Genomic DNA, 21,244 nt, shown 5'->3' on the forward strand with positions numbered 1-21,244 from the left:
GGGCTGGCGGCGGATTTTGTTTTCTGGAGCCGGCCTAACAAAGTACTCCTACGGGTACAAGCACTATTAACTCAAGATAAGTGTAGGCGTGATGGGCCACTTGGCTCGTGAGCTCTCGTATGCAGACTTTACCTTCTACCTTTGGGTTACGAAGGAAAAGCAGTGAACCGTGTCCTCGCCGCTCGCCTAAAGGTCGACAACAGGTCGACGCGATTGATTAATCCTTCAAGTGTTATTTAAAAACAAATTCTGCGTGACACAAACACCCACTCAGCACATATTAGCACTGCAATGGGCTGTCACTGCTGAAATATTTGTCTTCAAATTTCAGATCACGTTCATGTCATAGCTACGTTTTCAGCCGCTCTGGAAAGTTCGTAGAACAATTTTTTTTTTTACAACGTTAAATTCTTAATTCAACAGAAAGATGGTTTTTGAGCCTTAGTACTGAATTACGAAAGTTTCCAAGAGCTAAATCTGGTTACTTGGCCGTGATATTTTAAAATAGTGGGTTTGAAACGCTGCCATGACATTTTGTTGGCCGAAGAAACGAAGCTTAGGTCCGGAGAGAGTGGACTCAAAGAGTGAGTACTTAGTTATTAGTTTATATTGCTATTTTGCTTGTCATTGCATTGCTTTGCTTTGAATATTTCTCATGTAATTTTACAACTTTCTTTCAACACAAGCAAATCGTTGTCAAATAATTTCTGCGCCTACCGCAATTTTACAACCCGCGTTCGGTATTCAGTGCATGTATTAAACACAACACCATACTGGGGAAATGAGCAACTTTACTTCGGCAGTTTGGTTTGAATGCATACATGCATACATACAATTTGTGTTTTATTCTCGTGGTTATATTCTTGTTGGCCTAATTGTCGTAACGTCCGTAGAATGCACAGGATTTCTAAATGTAGATTTACTTCTAGTAGATCACGCAAATGAAAAACACGAAGCAAATTGTCAAAAACAAGCAAGAAAATGAAACGTCGCGCCCAGAAAGGTCGAATTCAGTGAGATGTGCGGAGTACAAGTATGTCCAGCTCGTTTCTAAAACGTTTGAAATACTTTAATCAGAAAATAAAACACGATATTGAGAGGTCACTAAGGTTATCGGTGCTTTACTTCGTCTGCACATATGATTATGGTAAGCTGTAAGCTATGACATTTTATATTTATATAGTTTGTTAATTCGCGAAGATAGAAAATGCTGCCAAGAATTTAACAGGTTCAGAAAGCTGTTTCCGGCAAAATTACAATCAAGAACACAGTTACAACAATTGAGAAATTGACTGCAAATTTACACGTCGTAGCAATCTTTAAAGGGGTTTTTTAAACGCAATTTTACACAAATGATCTTAAGATGAAAGTTAAAAAAACCTTGGAACAAAGGTTATCCGAATGAAAGTATGGCAAATCTCTCACGTGCTTCACAGGTCGTGTTTTGGACAATCACCCGAATATTGTCCGCCAGCTTTCACTGGAAGATGTTTATAGTTACGCTGCCTAATTTGAAACGATAAGAGCTTTGGTATTGTGTTACCATTTAAAGAAGAATGGGAATTCACAGAGATCAATTTAATTGCAAATTGCCTAACAGCATTCAGTGAATAACAAAACTAACAGGTCATTACCCAAGGTCATCAACATTTACAGACGCTTTTCAGCTGCTTTGCAGTTTGTTTTCGCGGACTTTGAAGTCTTTGTAGTACTTCGACCTACTTCCACTATCTCTGTGGAGCTTTGAAACTGGCCGAGGTGACAGGGGAATGTTTCCAATGTCAACGACCACGAGATTTCTTTTCTTTTCTTTTTTTTTTGCAAGAAAAATCCTGAAGGAAAAAAACGATCAATAGGAGAAGAGACATTTTCCAATCGGGTTATGTGCCTGTTAGTATCTTCACCTAGAACATTATACCGTCACAGAACCACTAGGGAGGTTAAGGGTGCGTTCCTTTGGGGTGATCTGGATCAGGATCAGTGATCCAAGATCACTCGGATCATGGTGCATCAAAGGAATCTGGTCACGGATTCGTCGGTTCCTTTGATGCACTATGGAACCCACCCAGCCGAGAACAACGTCGATTAAAAAATGATTTTACATCCTACCTGCGAATCTCTGCTCTAAAGTCATTTACTTTGTTTATCACTGTCAAAACTATCACGAAACTGAATCTCGGACACAGCGATAAATTTGAAATAAAAGTTTGAAAAATTAGCCGTCGTGGTTCACGTTGTCCAGACAACGCAGAATTTGGTCATTTCACATTGTTGTTTTGCAGAGGACGGCAAAGAAATGTACCAAAAATTATAACGCACGTGCACAGCCATTGTTCTACTCATTAAACCTTTTGTTTAGCGACGTTCCCGTTCCGTTGCCGTTGCTGTACTCTCCTTATATTAGCCATCGGGTCCTTGGAGGAAGAGATGGCTTTGGACTAAAGATTTTCTTCATAATTCAGCGCTGGTTTCCTTCCCGAAAACATATCTGGTTGATTTTAACTATCATCTTTTGGCCAGTTTTCTCTTCCCTTCTTTTCTTCAACTAACACGAAAAATCGCTAAAATTTTATATCCCTCGAGCCTGAAAAAGTCGAAAATGATACCCACTGCGGGCGGCGCGCGCCTGCCCGTACAGTCCATTTTAGTGAGTAGAACTCAGAAAAATATTTGAACGCAATTTGGCCGAAGATCGATGCAGATCTACGTCAAGGCTATTTATGATTTAATACGAAGTCGGAAAACAGATGGCGTGACCCACCAAAACAACATTGTACCCCACTTATTTTCTCAAGCTCTTTGCGTGCAACAAATCAAGGTTGACCTCACTTTTTATATCTTAACATCGTAGTAACAATTAAGTGATTGATTGACGTGTATACCAAGCTATATCAAGCTAAACGAACAAAACGTCATTCACCTCAAAGAAAAACATTTGCGCAGTTAATTGCGCACGACAAGTCGGTCAGATATAAACTTTGGTGTCGACTGGCCAATCGACCTGGAGTTATTAATTCTTCTCCTCTGCTTTTAATTTTACAGGTAAGTTCTGATTGTCAACCTTAATCAACACCAAATTATAAAACTTGCAAGTCTTGACATGAAAAGTAAAACTAAAATGATATTTTAATTCAGATCAGACTCGGTGGATTTGCCTGTGAATTTGATGTGCGCTTTTGACTGTTTTCATAGAGTTCGACTGCAATAGTAAGGTCGAATTTTCACTTGTTTCAGTGTTGTCTGTCGATGCATGGTTTTCGCTTCAGGGGGCTTAAAGCCAAAATCTTTCGTTTTACGGTACTGAAAGTTATTTCATTTTCTTACAAACAGTCAACAAAGAGAAAACGATTATTCGCAGCTTACGATTTTGAACGAAAAGGCGACTGATGCCGTCAAAAGAGTAACATATTTGTGAAAAGAAACCCCCGAAAATTAAAATTTAACACAAGCAGCTGGCCTAAGCAAAGATAGAAATCCCTTAACTAGGAAAAGGGACTATTTTTGTAGCACACTGTCCATATATTATGACCATGGTTTGATATTTCCCCTCTCAGATATTTATTCATGATGTTCTTTTGTTTGTGTCACGACGAAGTGTATCTTTTCTGGTGACGTGACAATAGTTTTCTGCTTTCTTATGTTATGTCCGCGAGAACAATAATACTGGCCGACAATGCTTCTGATATTAAATTTGCATAGACTCGTCAAGGTGCCAACTACTGTCACTTCTGCCAGATGACAACAACTCTGGCAGTTTGGAACGCCTTACTAAAATTAAAATCTGGGCGAAGTGTTTTTTCAATCGCTCTATAGATCAGACTGAGTTTGACTGGAAAACGTTATCTGGATTTTTCTCTTTTTCAGGGGAAGGCGCAAAGCTGGTAGGCATGTCTTCAAGAGACAGCAGTGTTTTGTACGAGAGGCGCTTGGTTCATCGCCTAGAATACGGTCATGAAGGTGCAGTGTTGTACTGCGCTGTCGATCCAAAAGAGAAAATCCTCGCTACTTGCTCTGTCGATGGAAAAATTATTCTTTGGACAATAGCGACCGGAGAGATTTTGAGGACTCTTTCGGGCGGCCATACTGGAGAAGTTACATCTTGCTCTTTCTGCTCAATTGGATCGATTTTAGCTTCCTCTTCAAAAGACAAAAAAGTCATCCTGTGGCACCATGATACTGGGAGACGCGCTTCTCGACTAGGTAAGGACAAAGTTTCATCTCTTTTACAGAATATATTCTTCAACGTGGATACTTTGCATTGAAAGGCAGAAATAAGTTTTATGCAATCGTATTAACCGCAACGATTCCCGCTAGTATTTTACGGGTACTGAATTTAATTCTAGCTATTGCAAACCGATCAAGCCAAGACTATATTAAACCCGTGCTGGACAAATGTATACTCCGCAGTTTAAACTGAATGCTGTATTGGAGGGGCATTTTTGTGATAACACATTTATGACTTTCGTACATAACGTAACATTGAAATTTCGAAAAAGTGTTTTACCACGGAAGAAAACCGGGGTTGGCAACAAATATATAAACATCAGGTTTTTGCCGCTAAGCCATTGTATCGCTCGCCACACCTGTAAATTTGCGCACTTTTGGGTCTTCAATTTTGCTCTCGCTTAAAAGCCATTTCGATCATTGTCTTTTACATTCATTAGTACGTTACTGAAGACATTGAATTCATAGGAAAGGGTTACACTGAACCTAGCTTCAATGGCCGAATCTGAGTATATAATTCTTGTTCTAAGTCAGTTGTATTTAAACCGAAAGCAACCTTTGCGAAGTTCTTGCACCTGTCCAGACTCGAAGTAAAATAAAATATTTATCGCAAAATATATCAGTCGGAAGTCGTGTAAATTTGCATACGAAAAAAAAAACCTACTCAATGATTAGTTGTTTTTTTAATTGTTTTGTCGAAATTGACTGAGGGAAGCAAAATTTCTATGTTAGTAAACTTTCTTTGTTTTCAATATATAGACTTGTTTCGTCATTTACGAACGGCCCTCGATACTTTTTCGATTCCAGCTTAAATCTGTACTCGCAACTTTCATCATTTGCCCTTAGATAAAGTCATGAGGTGTGCTTTTATCGAAGAGACACAGAAAAAAATACAGACCCGGAAATGTGAAAAAAAAACAACAAAAAAAACAAAAAAACCCGGTAGAATAAAGGCCATAAATTAAATGAACAGAAAGTTGATTTTAGTGGGAAAATTCAAGGACAAATATATCTCGATCGATTTTCGGATGAAAATGTCTAGAAACTAATAATAACATCGGCTTTAGGGAAGCGGGTTCAATATTTTTCTCGTTTGGTATGATCATAAAAATCTGATTCGGAAATAAAAACACAGCAGGCGCTCTGATAGACATCTAATTGAAGAGCATACTGTAAACTGCTACTAATAAGGCCTCCCGCTTATAAGTCCCCCGGGTTATAGGACCATCTACCTGTAAACAAAATATTCCTTTCGATATAGACTTATCACGGTTTTCGACGCCATCTTGACGGGTAGGCAAAGCGGTCAGAAATTACAGTGTTTGTATGGGAATGAATTTTACACAATTTGTGAATCGCAACTTTAAAATACTAGGTAGAAGATTGCATTCATCAAGTTTGGAAGATGTAGCTTGGCTAGAAGACGCTCAGTTAATTTTTCTAATTTTCCATACATATGTCTGTAAAATTTGGCTGGGTAGACGCGGTTCGCGGGAAAAAAATTATAGACAAATGTATGGGAAATTAAAAATTAACTGAGCGTCTTCTAGCCAAGCTGAGTCCTTCAAACTTGGTGAATACAATCTTCCACCCAGCATTTTAACGTTTTGATACACAAATTGTGTAAAATTCAATTTTGGAAAAAGTTATTTGCCATCGGATTCCGATACAAACACTGTAATTTCTGATCGCTTTGCCTACCCGTCAAGATGGTGTCGAAAACCGTGATGAGGTCTATTCAGGAGCCATAATCGGGGACGGAGACCGTAAGCGCGCGCCATTTCTAGTATTGGGATTGTCCCCATGATATGGGACAATAATTCTATTTTTAGAACAAATTGCGCCATCGCCTAAGGCACACGCGCGTACATGCTGCGAGGATTTTTGCGGATGTCGCGCGGGGGAAATGGCGTCCGAAATTCCCGAAATTTTGTCATGTTTTTGGCCTACAACTCAACGCGTTTACGTCTGTTGGAATTTTGCTAAGTATTTTCGTCGTAAGCTGCTCCAGTTTGAGTGAAGTAAGACAGTATCGAATTTAGGTATGTTCCGCTTTAAGCTTAGATATGATATCGCTGACCAAGTTGTGTTCCGACGGATGCTTCTTTTAAATGAGCTGTACATTACTCCACTCTAAGTTTCACATACGTTGAAGATTAACAGCTCTTCCAAACCACAGCAAAAAACTAGTTGGGTATATTTGGATATAGCAGCGTTTCAGGACTTCAAAGTTTCCCTCCTCTTGCCACAGGCTTGCGAGGATTTCGCCAGTGTCTATCTCGACCGAAAAGTAAAACAAACAAAAAAATAATTGCAAGTTCGAGTTTCGCCTGAATTGTAAGCAACGCTTGATGTTTTATCAAGGCCCAATAAGTGACAATAAAGTTTATGCCTGTAGATGCTGCACAGTTTTGTTTGTGTAAAAATAATTGTCTGTTGTCGATGAATAAGAGCGCCCGCCGATGCGTGTTTTGTACAGTCAGCAAAACATGACGAATTGGACTTCCCCACTTTTGTGAAAACGTGCATCGAACTCATATAATATCTCTAGTTTTTAAATATGTTTAAGGTTGATAAATGTTTGAGAACATATTACAAGCTTAGCTGAAAATATGTGAATACAGCAGAAATAATCAGCAAAGTTACGATGACGCTTTCTTTAATCAACTTCGAATCGACAAAACCTGGATCGGACCGGACCGGATCACGGACCGGATCACGGATCGGATCACGGATCGGATCACGGATCGGATCAAGGAAAAAAGTTCAAAATTTTGTTGAGCAAATTGCACTAGAGTGACTACTGTGAGCAGAACGTTTTATTTAATTCAGGTGTGATATTCCTTTATTCTTTTATAATATCAAGCCAACTGGGAGCTGATCACAGATGAATTTTTTTCAGGCTGTTGGGTTTTGATTGCGATGATCAATCATGTCTTCATATCTTTCTCCGCAGTTCAGATAAATGATATTTCGTGTATTCACTTGCATCAAAGGTAAACTGTCATGAAACGAGTCAGTATGGTAATAATAGGACAAACGTATGAATAGAAACACAAAAACTAAAAACACTAAAAAATTAAACACCTGATGATTTCAAACAATTTCCGTTTTTGAGACAAGTCTATACTTTTACAAGATGTGAGTTTGGAATACGATATTTCGCACTGAAATAAAACGAAACAAACCATTTGTATTTCAAGGAAATATAGCTGTTTTTAAAAAAATTCTGGGAATAACATCGATAGTGTGAACGATAACGCAACCCGACAATAAACAACATTTTAGGAGTTACGTCACGATTTTTAGAGTTATTTTTAGGGTCGTAAAGAGTTGCCTTTAAATAGAATAAAACCTTAAAAATGATCTTGTTCTAGGATAGAAAACACTTTAGAGGCATGAACAAATCAAAACAGAATGAGGATCGTTAAGGATGGCAAAGATTAACGGGGATTGCAAATGACGAACTTGAAAAACTAGGCTAGTTTTTTCAAGATGTGCAAATCGTGACCTAGCTCCTTCAAAGCAAGTCATGTCCTTAAGCTTTCGTACGTAAGTTTTCTCATTAACTGTAACGCCAGCTGTAACGCTCACATCTGACACGAAAATGTAGCCGAGAATTAGCCACTGATAACAATTTCAAAAACGAGAATGGGAGGTTCACGCAAGCTTCGAGCCAACTAACTTTCAAATGTACCTACATCTGCCTGTTCATTACAATTTAAATTCGTCGTAAATTAGGCGCTTATGTGGCTTTTTAAATGACCTCTTGTCATTCTCTGTAATTAACATGTCATTGCGTCAAATTCGGGATTCTTATTTTCATTTAACATATTTTAGTTTTCCACTTTTACTTTTTATTTATTATTATCTTATAAACGGTTTGATTTTTGTTTTTGATTTTTTTTTTCTTTAAAACTTTGTTTTTTTTTTTCTGTGATCCGATCCGTGATCCGATCCGTGATCCGATCCGTGATCCGGTCCGTGATCCGATCCGTGATCCGATCCGGTCCGATCCAGATTTTGTCGACGCCGACTTCGAATAACGATTTCGATTTTGTTGATCGAGTTATCAAAACTCCTTGTTTGTTTTATTTTCGCCGCGTAAAATTTCACTATGTTAAAGAAACACACATGATATTAGTAGCCTTTTGGCGTTCGTGAAAACTGTTGCAGCATCTCGACACAAAAGACCACGAAATAAATCTTTGTCAAGGTTTGTTGACAATTGAAAACACCGACTCGGACTTGAAAGAGCGCGCGCTGCACTATGCAAATGAGCTACTGAATGTACGCGTCTATGGGGCGCCGTTTGTAAATTTATTATTTAGACCGAATTTATGCCATTTTCCCCTTATTTATAAATAATTGGAAATGCTACAAAATTTGTCTATAAATAAGACTCAAGAACTTGTCTGTTGATATGTATATAATTATTTTAGGTACGTCCTGGTTTATAAATAATCTTTTACCATAGAGTTATTATGTATAAATAATAAACTAAACAACTTCAATTATTTATAAATCAGGTCATCTCTAAAAAAGTATTTTACATATCATAAAGTTTGTAAATCCCATTATTTATAAATAAATTACTTCGCCGGGAGTGTAAATTCATTATTTAGAAATAACAAATTTCACCTTACCGAGTGTAAATTTATTATTTATAAATAATGAACTTCACTGAGTGTGTAAATCCATTATTTAGAAATAATGAATTTCTCCTCGCCCAGTGTAAATTTATTATTTAGAAATAATGAACTTCACTGAGTGTGTAAATTCATTATTTAGAAATAATGAACTTCACTGAGTGCGTAAATTCATTATTTAGAAATAATGAATTTCACCTCGCCGAGTGCAAATTTATTATTTATAAATATGAACTTCATTGAGTGTGTAAATTCGTTATTTAGAAATAATGAAGTTTCATCTCGCTGACTGTAAATTTACTATTTAGAAATAATGAATTAAACGTGTGTGTAAACTCGTTATTTAGAAATTCATTATTTAGAAATAATGAAGTTTCATCTCGCTGAGTGTAAATTTATTACTTAGAAATAATGAACTTCACTGAGTATGTGAATTCGTTATTTAGAAATAATGAAAGTATGAATGGCTGACCCAGCGTCTCTTGCCCGATCGATTTCAGAGGCTGTTTCTCGCGTTATAAGACAGTTATTCAGGTAGGTATGTAGCCTGAAATCCAGCAGTGGCGGATCTAGGGGAGGTTCCCCCCCCCCCCCCCTATTTTGGTTAATTGTGTTTAAGCGAGAATCACGCTTCAAATATCTATTACGTAGTTCTTATTCACTCAACAATTCGGCAGCTCACACTGCAACAGGAACAACGACAACGACAACAACTACTCAAAGGCCGAGGTAACAGGTAAATTTTAAGCCAAGAAATTGCTGCATGAAGAAAATGCAGAACTTTTAAAATCGGGAAATCGAATGATGTATTTACATGCTTAGATAATTCTTTGTAGCCTGCGAACAGGCTCACGTTGGAGCACAAACGCGCTCGGCGTAGCTGAGAGCGAGAAATCGACGGGCGAAGCCGCGAGAGGAGAAAGTCACTTCTTGGCGCCTCTTTCCCGCCGATCGCTATTCCTCTTCGTCACTCGCGCGTTTGATTCAAACGTGAGTTTGCTCGCAGGTTAAATTCTTTGTGACCTTTGTGACCTTTGGACGGATAGCTGTGTGACACACTTTGTTTGGCTTGATCAAGTCACGGCTGGGCATGTCTATTCCAGGTAAGTCCAAAGATCGTACACGTGGAAAGCTAAATTCATTTACGTTTAAACCATTATTGAATTTCAATAGAAATCAGACCTTTCACTTAACACGCCAAGCGATTTTTATTTTCTTCATGCAGCAGTTTCTTTTCTTACAATTTACCTGTTACCTCGGCCTTTGAGTAGTTGTTCCTGTTGCAGTGTGAGCTGCCGAATTGCTGCGTGAATAAGAACTCCATAATAGATAGCTGAGGCGGGGGGTGTGGGGGGGGGGGGGGGAGGGGCGGGAGAACGGGCTCCCCGGGCCCCTCCCCCAGATCCGCCAGTGCTGAATTTCAGGCTACATACCGCCGCCGTTACCTACTTGAGCAAGGGTAGCATTAACTGTCTCACTTATAGCGCGAGAAACAGCCTCCGAAGTCGATCGGGCAAGAGACGCTGGGTCAGCCATTCATACTTTCATTATTTCTAAATAATGAATTTACATACTCAGTGAAGTTCATTATTTCTAAGTAACAAATTTACACTCGGCGAGATGAGACTTCATTATTTCTAAATAATTAATTTCTAAATAATGAATTTACACACTCGGTTAAGTTCATTATTTCTAAACAATAAATTTACACTCGGCGAGATGAAAGTTCATTATTTCTAAATAATGAATTTACATACTCGGTGAACTTCATCATTTATAAATAATAAATTTACACTCGGCAAGGTGAAATTCATTTCTAAATAATGAATTTACACAGTCAGTGAAGTTAATTATTTATAAACAATAAACTTACATTCAGCGAAATGAAACTTCATTATTTGTAAATAATGAATTTAGACTCCCGGCGAAATAATTTATTTATAAATAATAAGATTTACAAACTTTATGATATGTAAATAACCATTTGAGAGATGACCTGATTTATAAATAATTGAAGTTGTTTAGTTTATTATTTATATATCATAACTCTATGGTAAAAGATTATTTATAAATCAGGACGTACCTAAAATAATTATATACATATCAACGGACAAGTTCTTGTGTCTTATTTATAAACAAATTTTGTGGCATTTCCAATTATTTATAAATAAGGGGAAAATGACATAAATTCGGTCTAAATAATAAATTTACAAACGGCGCCCCATACGCGTCAGACTTTCCTTTCTAACACTTTTGCAAACTCGCCAAACAGACAGAAACCATAAGAAACTATCAAAAACAGGGTTTGGTTATGATTAAGCATTTTTTGGGAAACTCACAAATCAACTCGATACCAGAGTAAAGAGTTTTCTTACATAACTTTTCTTCACAGAACAAACGAAAAACGTACGCGTACAACTAGCGCGAGCAGATATTATTCATTCACAGCGCGAAAAAAAAACAAAAACTCAACTTTTCCGTTAGCTCAGAGCATAAAACTACATATAAGAGTCCTGGTTCTTATTCCCTGCCTTATTCCCTGCCATCGCTGTGAAAAATCTGCAAGAGAATCTCGCGGCTCGATTTGATTACTCAACGTGACAACATCCATGCGAGAGCCCCCGACACGTGCGCGGATCCGCGCGGATATATGACGTCAGGATGGCGCAATTTGTTCTGAAAATAGAAAAATTGTCCCATATCATAGGTGCGCGCGGATCCCAAGACTTACGGTCTCCGTCCCCGATTATGGCTTCTGGTCTATTATAAGCCCCACTCTAGTTTAAAATTAAACGCATTCGATTTATCATGATGTTTCAAAGCTAAAAATATAAAAACCGTATTCTCTATTGACTCTGCTGTAGCTCATTTCAAACGGGTTTGTAGAGCCCTCCCCCCCCCCCCCCATCTTCCGAATATAATACAAAGAGTGTGGTTACTTCACGACGTGACACATTATGAAATGTTAATTAACCTCCCGGCGTATCAAATCGCAAAAAATCGAACCAAAATTCAATCGATCCCAATAGGACACCAATTGTTCGATCATTGAGTTCGGTAATCGAACAGAATCGAACATCTATTTTGCTGTGAGTTCGATTATCGAACCAATCAAACAAAATTGAATGCAAATGAAATCAATCCGATTCAGTTTTGTTCGGATTCCATTTCTTGATAAGTAAATCGCGCAGGAGTAATCTAATCAACCTAGAAAAACGTCCAAAAACAAACAAACAGACAGAAAAACAAACAGGAGTTAGTAATCGCACGTTTGATTGAGTAGGACTGTCGACCGATTTTGTTCGATTGACCAAATTGTAGTGTGATGATTACCCAACCCAATCGAACGATTGGTGTTCGATCGGGTTCGATTACCGAACGTTCGATTAGATACGCCGGGTTAACGTACCTACCTATGATAAGCTCATCCTAGAGTGTTCTCGGTCTTTCAAACGTCATGTTGATATATATCTTGAATTTAAACGCAGAGAAATGACTTGTTATAATATTTCGTCACTTTTTTTAAAAATAACAGAGCTGCATTCGGATGTTGTCCTTCACTGTGCCTTCTCCAAAGATGGCAAGTTTTTGGCCTCGGCTTCTCGCGACAAGACCGCTCGATTGTACAAGATACGACCCGGAGCGGGGGAATTTGTTCCCGGAGGGGATGTGAAACAACTGGTCGGGCACACCGCCGCAGTAAATTTTGTTCAGTTCTCTCGTGATGGTGCTGTAGTTCTTACGTGCTCGGACGACAGGACCATCCGAGCATGGAGACAAGACAACGACTGGCAGTGCGCCACAACGCTGCCGGAATTTACCTCACCGGTGAAAAGCGTGATTTTTTCGCCGGTTGATCCGGTGTTTGCTTCCCTAGCTGGCAACAGAGTGACGTTTTGGACGATGCACGGATGCAGTTATGAAGCCGAGAACGGTGTGGATTTGAGAAGCACTGACAAGCAACTGAAGGTTTAAAATGAGCTTTTATACCGTTTAATATGTAAACAATAGACAGGTTCACGCTCTTAGTTGCATCATGTGTAAAAAGGGCAAGATTGTAAAGAAACAAAGCGGCAAAAGATACGGTTTTCTTCATATTTCCGCTCTGAGTTTCATTTTCGAGAAGAAACTTTTACTGTAAATAGAGAAACCCCTTTTCTACGGTTACTAGCGTTTTTGAGTCGATTGAGTTGGGCATTAGCCTACTTACCAGAATATCGGAGATATTATTTTTGTGGCTTGAGCGGCTTGATCAAATTATTTGGTTTTAACCGTAAAAGAATTCCTACGCCCACAACAATCACTCGATCGGCTCAAAAACGCTGGTAAACCTAGAAATGGGGTTTCTCCATCTCCAGGATATGTTTCGTGTCCAAATGTGAAATCGGAACGGAAATATAAAGAAAAACGTATGTTTTATAGCTTTGCTTCTTTGTAAATTTTACCGGCACTGATTACCCATGATGCAACTAAGAGCGTGAACCCGTCTATAGCCTCCATCTTGAGCGAAAATATGCTAGGATATTTGTACGCGGACATTCTTTGTTCTGAGAAGTGAACGGTTTTCCGAGAGCGTAGCTCGAATAAAACTGTGAGCTTTGAGGAACAGATAATGTCCAAGGAGAAAATTTGCACCCGGCTGACCAGAACAAGCTTAGGCTTTTGACCTAACTCTATAAGTAATAGCTGTGATTTTCTTTCTGACATTACACCGTGTTTGTCCTCGACAGGCCATTTCCTTTATCCCGGATGGCAGGTACATTGTGGGCGTGGCATCTGACGCGACGATCAACATCTGGGACTCTATAGGAAAGAATTCCTGGAGTACTTGGCACAATACCCGGTATGTTTTTGCTTAGTTCAGCGCACGACCTTTTAATCTCGTTAAGGCGGACCTGTAAACGATCTGATTAGTCAAGAATAGAAATACGTGCTCTCTCCAATCTTCCTCTATTTAGCTCTGCGTGATTTAAGTCAAAATAAACCATTTAAAAGCTATAATGAGCGACAAAAGTGTTGAGACACTTCGTAGTGAAATTCGTTTTTCGAGCGTCTTGGAAACATTCCCCCACCCGTCCCCTTTCCCCCAAAGACTGGTGACTGCACAGACCACAGAACCTACTCAACATTGAATTGGGGGACCGGGGGTATTAGAGAATCAACGCTGAGATGTAACTGAAATAGAATAAGAGGTTAAATATCGAAAATGGTAATTTTCTAAGTGTCTCAACTGCTTTTGTCCGACATTGTTAAAGAAAAAAAAAATTTCCGCGGTTTAGCCAGAACCTGTACGCACTGTGTGCTTGTTAGGATTCATCCGTACCGCATAGCACCAGATAGTGAATGAGAACGAAAAACAACGATGTTTACCGTTCCCCTTTCTTTCGATTTAGAGGTGAACTCGAAGGTTGCTTCTAATAATGAAGCTCCGACTCCGTACAAAAGATATCACAGCTGCCTACGTAGTCTGGCCAAACTGCAGAAATATATAGTGTAGTCATTCTTTGTAGATGGTTTGTTTGTTCGTTTCAGCCAGCTAGAGGTGGCATTTCAAGCCTTCGCAAAACCAGCTTTCTTCATATCTACCCTCTAGCATCATTTTCCAGTGTAACTTTGGGCTTCCTCTACGTACACTACCAATGACATTCTAAGCCTACTGAGGATGAAAGATCTTAAAAGGAACAGGCTTTCTCTTTAGATAATTCACAAACCGTTCACAAACATGTCAGACTCATGCGAGAACCGTATTGTGGAGAGGAACTGAGCCTCTTCCTCGTGTTGAGGTTGTCTCGTGTTACTGGTTGTTTACCATTTACATGGAGAAACTAGTTCTTCGACAGTTTGTGCAAATGGTGAGCAAAAATGGCTGATGGTAAGTTTAGTTCGGATTGGCCATTTACAATTTACTCAAACAACAACAACAACAAAAACAATTTACCGGACGAGTTCAATCCAAGGTGGTGGCGAAGAGTTGCAAATGTTCAGCATATTTTCCACTTGGAAATTTCGGCTGGAAATTTTGGACTACCGTTCAAGACATAAGAATAATAACAATCTTTATACAGGGGGCTCACATCACTGAAAAGTGGTACAGTATTCTGTGAGGCCCTGTGAAAATAAAATAGAAGTAAACGTTCCGTTTATTTCGAGCCAAAAGTGTCTTACCATTTACATTCTGACCGCGAAATTTCCGGAACTTGGGGGTAAATGGTAAACAACCGCTGTGACTGTGATTACGTACACTGAACCGGTTGCTTTCACCGACTAAGATAGTGTTATTTTTGGAAAAACCATTTCTATACAGCGATTAGGCTTGATGTCAGTTGAGCCGCTCTTTTCTTCCCGTTTTCGGTTCTGAACGGTTGATAATAACAGTTTGGCCGTGTTATCTTGATATCAACCGTTTTAAGTTGATTTGGTTGTACTGGGAAGAGTTTGCTAAATCATCTGTTTCAACTGAATTTCACGCCGGTTAAAAGAGCTGACCAACAGAACACGAAACCGTTAGGACACAACCTAAGTTTTATTCTCTATGTTTTCCTCCTTCTTATTAATTTGTGATGTGCGTTTTTCCTTTGCAGGGAAAACCAACACCAGGGTGGTATCCTTACGTGCTGTTTTGCGGGAAGAAACTTTATCTCCGCCGACTCCACTGGACTCACCTTTATTTGGGAACTGGTAAAAAAAGACGAATAACTGCTTCAAAACAGCAAGGCTACTACAAATGTATTAAATGAACAGTTTCTAGCAGGGGACCTTAAATAACTTTAACCTTGTAATTACCTCACTCGACCTTGGTTTTGGTGATACAAAAGAAAAGGTTCCCTCCATAGGCTAAGAGATCATTAGGAACGTGATTTATAATGCTTTCCGTGCCACACAAGTATGGAATATTTCGAAGAAGGGTTCGTACAGCAGTATTGCTGTAAATATAACAAAAAAGTGAGAGAAAAAGACGTATAACTATTAAAATGAGAGGTAATATATCTATTTTGTGTCTGGGATTCGATATTTATGCAAGTGGTGAGGTGGTCTCAGAAAGATGACCCTTAGAGAAATAGGGGAGACCCGGTTTGGGTGCGGCAGGGGGGCAAGGGGAAGAGGCTCGACGTCGAATCCAAAACAGTGCTTTTTTGATGAGCAAGTCACAATATTGTTTTTTTTTTACCACAATTGCTGCTAATCTTGCAATCTGAATGGCTAATTTGCCAAGAGTCCAGACAACGCTGCTCGCGTCAATGTGTCACGCAATGCCTTTTTCAGCTCGCGCTCTGAAAAAAACATTTTCTTTGACGTTGATATTGTGGTAAAAAACAAATCGAATGGGGTTTAGCGTTGTCTGTACTCTTATCGACAACGATACGCGTCATCACAGTGGTCAAAATTTGTCGTGGACTCACTTGCGCCTCGTGAGTCCACAACATTTCGACCACTGTGCTGACGCATATCGTTGTTGATAAGAGTACAGACAACGCTAAACCACATTCGATTTGTTAAATTATTATTAATAGCACAGGACAGCTCCAGTGCTGCAAGAGGAGCCTCGAAACGTAGACAGATATCTCAGGCAGAAACCCATCAGTGTTCCCCGGCTAGTGCTCTAGTAAAAACAACCAAAGCAAACTTACGGTGGACAATCGATTGACAAACTACTGTAGGTCACTGTATAACACGGGATTAAGGGCCTGCTACCCATCCGAGAGATTCAAATGACAAATTCCTGGCGGCCATGTTAGATGACGGAAGTCTTCTGTTAACGGCATCCAATATGGCGGCGATGACGTCACGTGCCAAACTAAGAATTCAGAGCTCAGAAGAATAGAGAATGGTCCGTGGAAAGTGAACCTTAACATGTGTGTTTTCAAAATATTTCCAGCCGACTACGCGTCGAGGGCGATTTGCCAATTTGACACTGGAAACATTAGTTTACTTGTTAATGACACAAAAGGCAAAATTAGCACGAAAAAGACATCGGGAGACTTTCAAAAATATTTGCTGATGTTTTGACTATTTCAAAAATCTTCTTCGGGAGATTTTCGGGAATAATCGGAAACCTTCGGGTCATATTTTGGAAGCCTTCGGGCCAACTTCGGCAGTCTTAGAAAAAACTTTAGATTCTTCGAAGGTCTTCAGGTGGCCGTCGGGAATATTTGGAGTTGCTTTCCCGAGACGGACAAAACTCTAAAAATAAATGCCCTTTGTCTGTATTCAGTAACTTTGTCCTTTATATTATGTTACTGATAACTTTTCAGACCAGGTTCATAACAGGCCAGTTTCCTAATTATCACCATACGATTTTTCAAACTTGTTTAAGACATATTCTCCAAACTTAAAAGGCTTGTGGAGCGCCAGCTTTGTGCTTGTGTCTTTACCAGCGCTGTCAGTGGCTATGACGTCATCAAGTGGTGTGATGACGCAATCAAGTCTCGGCTGGAAAAAGAATGGTGCGGAGATCCGATGTTTGGATGTCGAGTTCTTCACCCGGTGCATTGTGGCTCGAAATTGTCCCTCGGTCCAGGCTTCCATCACGTCACCAATGTTGACTACAAATGTTCCTACGGCAGACGAAGGCAAAAGAATACTTATATAGTGAGATTTCCTGCAAAAGTTGTTATTCGGTGCAAACTAAGCGATTGGAATCGGAATGGAACTCTGCAGTTTACGGTGACACTTGTCAACTGACCAGTGTGGAATTGATTAAAGGTATATTAACACACCATGAATATCTTTCTTTTAGAATTTTTTTGATTCGCATTATCTCAGTTTTGATAAGGACCAGCTCTGTTTGATTCCTTACAACATCTACTATCCACTGAGACCGCTTGTGATCGAAGAGTAAGAAGGTGGCTGTTGGTTTTAAGCTCGGTTTACACAATCAAGCTTTTCTGACAGCGGTGCCCAACCACACACGTGAAGAAGACGTAAGCCGCGTTGATTGGCAAACAAAGTTATTACAGTAATGATTCACATCATATAGCGACCTTGTTCCAATAAATGCCTCCGTTCGAATAAGCGCACCCCCGTCAATGCGTTTATTTGAAATAGTGCTCCTATTCTGTTTCAGTTATAACGCATTCTGTGTACCTTGAGATCATCTATGGTTTATCTTCCTTCAGTAACCATTCATATCATTCCCGCATTATAAAATAATAGGCGGGCCCTCTGAAAATAACATAACTGAAAGATAACTTGTAATATTTAGAGAGGAACCCACATTAGCTCTAGCTGGTTTCTATGTGGGTCCTCTATCCTGGTCGAATTGACATTTGGAGTGTTCGTCTTTGTGGAGGGAGGAAAATCCTTGGAGCAAGGCGTAAACCAACATCAAACTCAACCGCGAGACCATTTTACGTGACCATATCGCGGGCTCCAGTTTAGAGCTCATCGACGTCAATTTTTTTTTTCGAAATTGACCACTGACCAACTGCTGGCTTTCGATTGCATCGCGGGCTTATGTCAGGTTAACTTGCTGTAACCAGGGCCGGGTTGTTCGGAAGCCGGTTAACGCTAACCCAGGATTAAAAGTGAACCGAAGTATAAATTTTTCTTGTATACAAATATTTATCACTGCTTTTGTTTTGTGTATTTTGAGATTATTCAAACTCAAAGTACAAGGCCAAACAATATTTAACGAATAGATTCCATGTTGCCGTGGGTCTCTTCAGGATTATAATCCATCAAATATTTCGCTCACGCGCGATTGGTCTAAACGCATCACGTGACTGAATGTTCCCCAGCCAAAACTGGTGAATATCAGAAAGATATTCCCCGATTTTCAAAACCGTGCGTGTTGCGCAATATATTTGAAGGATAATAAACACAAAAGCCTCCATTTGGCGCGAAAATATGCTCGGATATTTGTCCTTGGACATTATCTGTTCCTCAAAGCTCACATGCAGTTTTCCTCGAACTACGTTCTCGGAAAACTGTTCGCTTCTCAGAACAGACAATGCCCACGGACAAATATCCGAGCTTATTTTCGCGCCAAATGGAGGCTATTGTTAATTTATTATATAAAAACAGAAAATCTCACCGCAAAGTTACATAACTCTAATCAAAATTCTCGCTTACCCTGGGTTAGCTTAATCGGGCTTTGAACAACCCGGCTCAAGAGCCTCGCTTTTAGGCTTGGCCAAATCTATATGTTAATTTATGAGATGCGTCAACGAGCGAGATCGGACAATTTGACAATTTGCTTATCGTCCGCACCTACTTTGACCACGTTATAGACCCTATTCATAAATGGCTGCCAATTTAAAATTCTTTTGTACGCATTTAAATTAGCCCAACTAACCTCGTTTGAGAGTAGAAATTCTTTTGAATTATCAACTCAAAAACGAGGTTAGTTGGGCTAATTGTAATACTTACAGAAGAATTTTTAATTGGCAACCATTTATGAAAGAAAGAAATTAGTGTTTTCACCTGGAATTGGAGTAACATCGATCCAGTTCCCTCCATTTGTCTCCACCTGCAGTCCTCCTACGTCATCTTGCATAAGTATCGTCAACACACCGTAATCCGTGTGAGGTCCCACCCCCCAGGAGTCTGACTCTTCGGGGACGGGTGGGTAGTGCCACAAAGCTAGCAGAGGGAAGGCTGGGTTGAATTTGTCGTGGAAGTAATCGTCGTTGAATTTCAGGCTAAGAGCCAGGCCTCTCATAATGGCGTGGCTAAATAACGACATAAAAAGCTCAAGGTTAGTGGCAAAATGGTGACAGGTTTACTTGCTTGATTCTAAATATATTTGCTGAATTTTCAAGTGCTTGCCAAACCTGAGCATGGAGCAGTCAAGTTAGTTGGTCAGAGTCGAGTTTTAGACTGACCAATGGCACGTCTTGTTAGGGCCTGGTTGCCCAAAGCCCTGGATTCGCATGAAATTTGATCTTATTTTTGTTGTAATAAACACTATATCGAGGCTTCTCTAATTAATTGAGTAATCTTGATTCTTTCAGATTCGTCAATTTGTTGCGTAGCAATGACGTCATTAGTTTTTACACGTATATAGATAGTGTTAGCGGCATATTCGCGCCAGTAGTTCAAGTTTCAGTTATCATGCACAGTTCGTGTTTTTAAGTAAATTAAGTTTTAAGCTACCCTTGACTATTTAGAGTGCAAGCGGGAACCGATGTGTAAGTACAAACTATTTTCTATGCTTGTTTTTTATTATAAGTTTCAAGTTTGGACGTTTTTTAACCTTAAGTGCCTTTAGTCTCGGTTTTTATACAACAGCCTATTGTCCTAAGTCCAACACGCGGCAGAGCCCCGGTTTTTAAAGCTTTTATTTCATCCTGTTTAGTGACAGATCTTTATAGTTTATACTCCCCCTAGCTTAGGTTTCTATTTAGCAGCTTCCTATAGGAATCTCTGGTAATTCAGTTAAAAGTCCTTTCCTTGCTATTAAATTCCCACATCGCTTTCAGTGGCGCTCACGCAAGCACGTTTTATCGCATGGTGCAATTTTATTGCTTTCAAGATCTTAGAGTGTTATCATTTATTGTATTAGGACAGTTAGCAGTATGTGTATCTGCTTGGGATCACTGATGACTTTCATTGTCTTTACTGAGAAGTTTGACTGGAAGTATTGCCACACCGCAGTTATGATTGGAATGTTTGTTATTGTTATTTCGTGACTCTTGTCATCTTGTAATCTTCTATTATCTAGTATTTAGTTTATTCACCGCATTGTATTTCAGTTTACGTTCGATTATCGTCAATTAAATGAGTGTAACTTGTCGAGAGTCGAGAGTCGAGGGTAAAATGTTGAGAGTCGAGGGTAACATGTCGAGGGTCGAGGGTCGAGGGTAACTTAAAAAATATATTAAAATAAAGTGAAAAATAAAAAATAAAAATGAAAATATAGTTTATATGAAATAAATTGCTGAAGAAATCAAGGCAGAATTTTCTTTCGCCTGCTTTTCTTTTTTTTTTTTGAGTAAAGCGTTGCGTGTCTTGGGCGGTGATACCAACAGCGCTGTCTGTACTGTCACGCAAACGTGAACTCTTATCAGAGGAAACATAGCTGAACATGCACGCTAATTTTCATTTCTCGATATTCACGCTTATTATCTCCCTTTAGGACTGTAGAACGTTATTATAAACCACTAACTATCTTTGTTTTCATTGTTTTCATGCCTTGTTCTAATACTCGCCAAGCAAACAAAATTAACGTAAACATAGTGGACTGAAATAGGGTTATGTGACGTACTAAAGAATAGGGGATGGCATTTCTGTTATCTTATCTTAGCCTTCAATGCCTTCCTGTTTGTTCATGGACTGCCTAAGATAACATTGGATACTTTCAAACAGTTCTCTCTAGTTTATTTGGTATTTATTGGAAGCTCTAGAGCAGGGTGTAGCAGTAGCCATTTTAG

General features: G+C 39.3%; 2 protein-coding genes across 4 annotated transcripts; one reads left to right on the plus strand and one right to left on the minus strand.

The window, feature by feature from the left end:
- The first annotated feature begins 301 nt into the window (after nt 1–301).
- Nucleotides 302–15,863, plus strand: LOC110051997 (uncharacterized). Of its 3 annotated transcripts, none has more exons than XM_089279647.1 (5): nt 302–584; nt 3,865–4,200; nt 12,409–12,842; nt 13,604–13,716; nt 14,406–14,806. In XM_089279647.1, exons 1-5 carry the CDS (start codon nt 527–529, stop codon nt 14,464–14,466), a joined length of 1,002 nt encoding a protein of 333 aa, XP_089135773.1. In that variant the 5' UTR covers nt 302–526; the 3' UTR covers nt 14,467–14,806. The 3 variants fall into 3 exon arrangements, with proteins under 3 accessions (XP_089135773.1, XP_020613774.2, XP_020613775.2); XM_020758115.2 differs by lacking the exon at nt 14,406–14,806 and adding an exon at nt 15,455–15,863 and having other exon boundaries at nt 309–584; XM_020758116.2 differs by lacking the exons at nt 302–584; nt 14,406–14,806 and adding exons at nt 2,924–3,042; nt 15,455–15,863.
- A 1,211-nt stretch (nt 15,864–17,074) lies between these two features.
- On the minus strand, nt 17,075–19,370 carry LOC110051824 (putative iron/ascorbate oxidoreductase DDB_G0283291). Its single transcript, XM_020757899.2, has 2 exons — nt 19,296–19,370; nt 17,075–17,428 (listed from the first exon to the last, which is right to left on the minus strand). Exons 1-2 carry the CDS (start codon nt 19,366–19,368, stop codon nt 17,151–17,153), a joined length of 351 nt encoding a protein of 116 aa, XP_020613558.2. The 5' UTR covers nt 19,369–19,370; the 3' UTR covers nt 17,075–17,150.
- Between the last annotated feature and the right edge of the window lie 1,874 nt (nt 19,371–21,244).

The sequence above is a fragment of the Orbicella faveolata genome, unplaced genomic scaffold, assembly GCF_042242905.1.
Source record: "Orbicella faveolata isolate gen_17 unplaced genomic scaffold, um_ofav_v1 contig_47, whole genome shotgun sequence".
NCBI lineage: Eukaryota > Metazoa > Cnidaria > Anthozoa > Scleractinia > Merulinidae > Orbicella > Orbicella faveolata.

What these genes read in the sequence shown, in the direction of transcription:
- LOC110051997 (XM_020758115.2), top strand. Translation starts at nt 527, where the DNA reads ATGACATTTTGTTGGCCGAAGAAACGAAGCTTAGGTCCGGAGAGAGTG. An exon ending in GAGACGCGCTTCTCGACTAG is followed by an intron (nt 4,201 to 12,408) that starts GTAAGGACAAAG and finishes TAAAAATAACAG; the next exon opens with AGCTGCATTCGGATGTTGTC. An exon ending in GCACTGACAAGCAACTGAAG is followed by an intron (nt 12,843 to 13,603) that starts GTTTAAAATGAG and finishes TGTCCTCGACAG; the next exon opens with GCCATTTCCTTTATCCCGGA.
- LOC110051824 (XM_020757899.2), bottom strand. Translation starts at nt 19,368, where the DNA reads ATGCAAGATGACGTAGGAGGACTGCAGGTGGAGACAAATGGAGGGAAC. An exon ending in CGATGTTACTCCAATTCCAG is followed by an intron (nt 17,429 to 19,295) that starts GTGAAAACACTA and finishes CGTCTGCCGTAG; the next exon opens with GAACATTTGTAGTCAACATT.